This window comes from Montipora foliosa, chromosome 2, assembly GCF_036669935.1.
Source record: "Montipora foliosa isolate CH-2021 chromosome 2, ASM3666993v2, whole genome shotgun sequence".
Classification (NCBI taxonomy): domain Eukaryota; kingdom Metazoa; phylum Cnidaria; class Anthozoa; order Scleractinia; family Acroporidae; genus Montipora; species Montipora foliosa.
In genome coordinates, this window is record NC_090870.1 from 30,325,173 (window position 1) to 30,332,672 (window position 7,500).

At 37.4% G+C, this 7,500-nt stretch overlaps 1 protein-coding gene across 1 annotated transcript in view; it reads left to right on the forward strand.

The window, feature by feature from the left end:
* LOC137990679 (uncharacterized) overlaps positions 1-1,422 on the forward strand; it is a 1,565-nt gene extending 143 nt beyond the window's left edge. The window contains exon 1 of the mRNA XM_068835802.1: positions 1-1,422. This exon is cut by the window's left edge and continues 143 nt beyond it. Coding sequence (XP_068691903.1) covers positions 1-1,181 — 1,181 coding nt within the window. The 3' untranslated portion in view covers positions 1,182-1,422.
* Positions 1,423-7,500: the final 6,078 nt, after the last annotated feature.

The following is a 7,500-nucleotide window of genomic DNA, read 5'->3' on the forward strand; positions in this document are numbered from 1 at the left end:
TTCCCCTGGAAAGGCCTCCAAGTAGAGGTAGACCACCAACTTATTACCACCCTCTTCTAAAGAAAGAGAAAGATTTAGACTCTACTGTCCGTCGAATTCTGCCCAAGCCCATTGCGGAGACTGTGTGCCCTACAGGCTCCAGATTAGCCCATTTATATGGCTTACCAAAGACACACAAGGAGAACTTAGCGATGCGCCCTATTCTATCAGCAAAGCAAACATACAACTACGCGCTGGCTAAATGGCTTGACACTAAACTTAAGCCTTTGTCTTTGAATCGGTACACAATATCTGACATATTTGAATTTACGAACGAAATTCAAAACATGGAAATAGCAAACGGTGACATTCTGGTTTCGTATGATGTGTCTTCCCTGTTCACAAACGTACCCTTGGATGAAACGATAGAGATACTCGCGAACAGAGCTTTCACCAACAATTGGTTTAACGTAACGTACGACTTGAATTTGACGAAAATGGACCTTGTTGACCTTCTCAGAGTAGCTACAAAAGAACAACTTTTCCAATTCAATGGAGCCTTGTATGAACAGACTGATGGTGTGGCCATGGGTTCTCCCCTTGGCCCCTTGCTCGCTTATGTTTTCATGACCTCAATCGAAGAAAACCTCGAACGACAAGGAAAACTCCCTTCGTTCTATCGAAGATATGTAGACGACACCCTGACCATCATGCCGAATATGGCGGCAGCATCTAGCTTTCTAGACACATTAAACCTTGCACATTCATCCGTAAAATTCACCATGGAAACTGAAAGCAATGGTATGTTGCCATTTCTGGGAACTCAGTTACTGAATCGATCTCCCCGGATAGAGACAAAGGTCTACGTAAAACCCACGAATTCAGGTCTCCTTCTGCATTTTCAGAGCAATGTTGACAATCGGTACAAGAATGGCTTGCTGAGAACTATGCTCGATCGAGCACACCGTTTATCTTCTTCTTGGTCACACTTCTCAGACGAATGTGACCGTTTGAAGTCAGTTTTCTCACGCCTAAAGTACCCGAAACAACTCGTAAATTCCACTATCAAACGCTTTGTTGACTCAAAGGTCTGCGACCAACCGCGACCTTTATCAACAGCCCAAGAGACGGATAACATGGTTCGAGTAGTCTTGCCATTTAAAGACCAAAACTCATCAGAATTTGTAAAAAAAACAACTTAAGGATTTGAGCCTGAAAGTAAACAAAACCATCCAGCCTGTATTTACCAGCAGAAAAATTGAACAGGAACTGAAAGTGAAAGAGGCAAAGCCGCCGATCATAAATCAGCAGTGTGTTGTATATAAATTTCAATGTGACCTTTGTGATGAAGGTTATGTAGGCTACACACGCGGACATTTACACAATCGTGTAAAGGGACATAAGCAACAGTCCTCGGCTATTGCCAGACACTATAAGAACGCACACGGGTCGATCCCTCGGGACCTGCTTAAACACTTTGAGGTGCTCAAAAAATGTAAAAACAAATTTGATTGCTTAGTGTATGAAATGTTATTTATAAGAACACTTAAGCCTAGCCTCAATGTGCAATCGGATTCCATTCGTGCTAAAGTATTCTTATAGCCAATTTCGCACGTGCTTATTATGTTAATTCTTAGCGTCAATCGTTTTTAATACTGTAATTTTAGCATCATAGAACATTTTTACCTTGATAATGGAGTGATGTCTACTCCGAAACGTCGGTTTAACTTGTTATCTCTAACTTTTATAGTTTTATGTTTTAAGAAATCTCTTTTAATACGATAACCTTGTATATCCTTGTATTATAATGTATATCCAAGTATATCCATGTACAGCCATGTATATGCATGTATATCCATGTACACCCGTGCATATCCATCAATATCCATATACAGCCATGTATGTCCAATGTATACCTATGTATACCCAAATATTATCGTGTATATTCATGTACAGCCATGTATATCCATGTATACCCGTGTATATCCACATACAGGCATGTATATCCATGTACAACCATGTATATCCATGTATGCCCATGCATATCCATGTATACCCATGTATATTCATGTATTATCATGTATATCCATGTACAGCCATGTATATCCATGTATTTCGATGTAAAGGCATGTATCTCCATGTATACCTATGTATATCAATGCACAGCCATGTATATCCATGTATGCCTATGTGTATCCCTATATACCCATGTATATCCATGTACATCCATGTATACCCATGTATATCAATGTATATTCATGTAATATCATATTTTTCTATGTATAGACATGTATGTCCATGTATTCACATATCACAGCCATGAACATCCATGTATACCCATGTATATCCATGTACACCCATGTATAACCATGTCCATGTATTCACATATCAAAGCCATGAATATCCATGTAAACCCGTGTTTATCCATGTACATCCATGTATAACCATGTGCTTCTATATATATCCATGTATACCCATGTATATCCATGTTTCCCTATGTATACCCATGTATATCCATGTACACCCATGTTTATCCATGTACACCCATGTATAACCATGTGCTTCCATGTATATCCATGTATATCCATGTTTCCCTATGTATACCCATGTATATCTATGTATACTCATGTATATCCATGTATACTAATGAATAATCATGTATACCCTTGTATATCCGTGTATTTCCATGTATACCCATATATATCCACTTATGGCCATTTATATCCATGTATATCCATGTATGGCCATGTATTTCCATGTATACCCTCGTATAGCCATGTACGTCCATTTATACACATGTATATCCATGTATATCCACGTATAGCCATGTACAGCCATATATATCCATTTACAGCCATGTATATCCATGTATTATCATGTATATCTATGTACAGCCATGTAGATCCATGTAAACCCATGTATGTCCATGTATGTCCATGTAAAGCCATGTATGTCCTATGTATATCAATGCACACCCATGTATCTATGTATACCTATTTACAGCCATGAATATCCATGTTTATCCATGTACAGCCAGGTATATCAATGTATACCTATGTATATCCATGTATATCCATGTATATCCATGTACACCCATGTATAACCATGTCCATGTAATCACATATCACAGCCATGTATATCCATGTATACCCATGTTTATCCATGTACACCCATGAAAAACCATGTGCTTCCATGTGTATCCATGTATACCCATATATATCCATATACAGCCGTGTATATCCATGTTTCCCTATGTATACCCATGTATATCTATGTATACTCATGTATATCCATGTATACTAATGAATAATCATGTATACCCTTGTATATCAGTGTATCTCCATGTATACCCACATATATCCACATATGCCAATTTATATCCATGTATATCCTTGTATGGCCATGTATGGCCATGTATATCCATGTATACCCTCGTATAGCCATGTACGTCCATGTGTACACATGTATATCCATGTATATCCACGTATAGCCATGTACAGCCATGTATATCCATGTACAGCCATGTATATCCATGTATTATCTTGTATATCTATGTACAGCCATGTATACCCATGTATACCCATGTATGTCCATGTAAAGCCATGTATGTCCTATGTATATCAATGCACACCCATGCACACCTATGTATACCTATTTACAGCCATGTATATCCATGTACAGACAGGTATATCAATGTATACCTATTTATATCCATGTATCGTATGTATATCCATGTATATCCATGTATACCCATGTATATCCATGTATGGCCATGTATATCCATGTATGCCCACGTATAGTCATGTATGTCCATGTATTCATATATATATATATCCATGTATACCCATGTATACCCATGTATATCCATGTAAAGCCATGTATATCCATGTACAGCCATGTATATCCATGTATACCCATGTCTATCCATGTACATCCATGTATAACCATGTACAGCTCTGTATATCCATGTACAGCCATTTTTATCCGTGTACATCCATGTATATCCATGTACAGCCATGTACACCCATATATGCCTATGTATATCCATGTATACCGATGTATACCCATGTATGTTTTTTTCTGTCCATGTAGAGCCACGTATATCCTTGTACAGCCATGTATTTCTATGCATGCTTATGTATACCATGTATATTCATGTAAAGCCTTAAGCCATTTATACCCATGGATACCCATTTATATTCATACACAGCCATGTGCGCTCATCCCTACGCAATTGCTAAAATTGCGTTCATAACTGCGAGGATCATAGTTTCACTTGATTTCACATCCGCAGTTCACCATATGATTCATTTCATTTATTATTTCATAGTCAACAACTGTTTGCATACTGTATTACTGAAATAATTTGTGAGCTATTAGTCCGTTTGCTAGGACGAACACCAATGCGGTGGTAACACCAGCCAGCATGGCTTGCGCAGTTGTGAGAGCACTGTCTCTGTCTGTTTGTCTGTCCCCTCTTTTCATTAGACTGATAACATGATAGACGCATAATTCGCCTAGACGGATTATGCGTCTATAGCATAGAAACGGCCAGTGAGCAAACATTCGGAAAGGAAATTAGAAGAGTTACAAACACAGATGAAGTCTAAATTAAGAAATTTCTGCAGGCGGAACAATTCACATCAACTAGATCTCTCGTGGTCATATAAGACACATCTTATAAGTATGAGAATCTGCCGTTTCGGTGTTTCGTGGTTTATTTAAGTCCGGAAAATCTTGATCTCTGCTGCTGGTAGTGCGATCGTCGTTCCTGGCCAGTTTTGACCAGTAAGACAATATGTACAACTTCAGAAAACCCATTACGGCACGATAAAGGCTTATGTTATCATTTTTATTATTTAACATCACTAGAGCAATATTGTCACTCAAGTGCGAAATGCGCACGCCCATCAGGTACTCCACTTACGTAACCTTGGGTTAAGAAGTAATGCTCTCGAAATGTCGGTGTTTCAAATCATTCGACTTTTATCAATTCACTTTATAATCAAAAATAAGACGCAAAAAGCGGTGGCAAACACTATATACAAGCGCATTGTTTGAAATTATTTACTTAACGTTTCGTATGCTTTGACATACACCCTCACTTGATAAAACCAACTTCTCAAAACAAGAATCTTGTAAGGTAGTGATGTGAGTAATGCTTAGAGTATCACAGCTCAGGTTATACTTTGGTCACAGGAAAATAGGATGCACCTTAACCCAAACAAATGTAAGGAACTTAGGATTTCGTTTGCTAGTAACCCCAAAGAGTTTCATGCAGTTGTCGTTGAGGTAAAGGAGCTAGAAGTTGTAAGTAGTAATTAGCTGTTTGGGCTTCCTGTAACTGACAACCTAAGATGGAATTCTCACGTAAATGATCTTATTAAGAAAGCTGTACTTCTTAGTACAGCCGAAACGGACACAATTGTCGCCAGTATATTTAGCTCTTTTTTTTTTTTTACAACGTATGTACGCTCTACGATTAGCTATGCAATACCAGTATTCTATAATGCCCTGCCGCAGTATCTAATTAATGAGCTTGTGAGTATCAAAAAGAGGGCGATATCGAGTATTATATTGCCAGAGTCGAGCTACAGTATTACTTGAAATTTTTTGGGGACCATTGCCAACTTTGCAACACATTTTCAATCACCATAATTTCCGACAAAAACCATAACCTCTTCAAAACTAATCCTAACCCGACCCTAATTTTCTCTAGGCTTCATTTAGGCTCCAAAAAAAGTTTTTCCAATTCATCTGAGTGCGTATTCAATCTAGGTAAAATGAGGATCGCGAATTTAATTAATTTAATTTAGGTAAAAACAGATTCAACCTAAGAATGGATTTTACCGGCAACATATATACATGTATATACATGGTTATGCGGATATACATGTTCACAGATAGATAAATAGATAGATAGATAGATAGATAGATAGACAGATAATTTTAAAATATCAATGACGTTAAAATACATTGCATGGAACAATGGCTTAACTTAATCAGTTGTTGCTGATGCAAACGTAAAAGATTTTCTTTGCTTTTTGAAAGCATCTACAGAGGGCAATTGCTTTAAGTGGTATGGTAGCGCATTCCATATGGTCGCCCCTGTAAACATGAAATTAGTTTTAAAACAGTGATGTTCTGGCAGCTGGGATCTCGACATTATATTTCGCGTTTCGTAACTTATACATTTTACGCCCCAGCTGCTCAGTAAACATATTAATCATATATTAAGGAGCAGTGCCATGAATAACTTTGTACATCATACTGGCTTTTTGCTGCTTACGCATTTCGGTCAATGGCGACCAACCCAACGCTTCAAGAGTTTGAGCTGACCGCACCGTGTATGGGAGACCGGTCACAACGCGGGCAGCTCGATTTTGTTACCTCTGAAGCTTCTTAGTTTAAATTTAAGTTTAATAATACTTTGTCATGCTAATACAAGTAAAAAATAAACAAAAATTACAAAAGATCCAAAAAGTGCATGACTGGAGAATAATTGGGGGAAACTAAATTCCAATACAAAGAATATTCTTTATTATAATTCCTTATTAGAAAGGATTTGGGAAATGCTGCCCCAGACGAGTGAACAATAATTAAAGTAAGGTTCTATGATTGATCTGTAGACGGTAATTCTATTATCGAGAGTAAGAGTGGGTGCTATTTTCATCGATATGCACTCCTAAACATTTAGTTTGTTGAACTCTCTTTAAAGAATATCCATCCACTGAGAGATCGACATTACCATCCAAAGTTGCCAAACTCCGTCTAGATCCAATAATCATAAATTCTGACTTCAGTACATTTAATGACGGTTTATTCACAACAAGCCAGGTTGACACATGCTTCAGATCACTGCTCATCAACTCTTTCATCTGAGGAAGTTCAGAGCTGGAGACCGTTAAGTTTGTGTCATCTGCATAAAGTCTGGCCTTGCAAAAACGAAGACAGTTCGGCAAAACATTTATATACATTAAAAATAAAAGGGGTCCTAATATTGAGCCTTGTGGTACGCCACACGAAATATCTAGGAGCTTAGAAGCTGTTCCATTCACACTACACTGTTGCTTGCGATTTGACAAATACGAATGGAAAATGGCAACTGCTGAGTGATCAAAGCCAAAGTATTCTAATTTCTTTATCAAGATCTCATGGTTAAGTGTATCAAATATAGATAGATAGATAGATAGATAGATAGATAGATAGATAGATAGATAGATAGATAGATAGATAGGATAGGAAAACGTTAGTTAAACACGAAGAAACCTAAGTTTAAGAATCAATGACGTTAACATACTTTTTACAAAAATTGCTTAATTTAATCAGTTTTTGCCGATGCAAACGTGAAAGATTTTATTTGCTTTCTTAAACCATTTATAGAGGGCAATTGATTTAGCTGGTCTGGCAACGCATTCCAAATGGTCGCCCCCTGTATAAAGGAAATTATGGTTATATGCAGGGTAATACACGTCTATACATAGATGTACATGGGTGTACATGCATATATATGATATATAT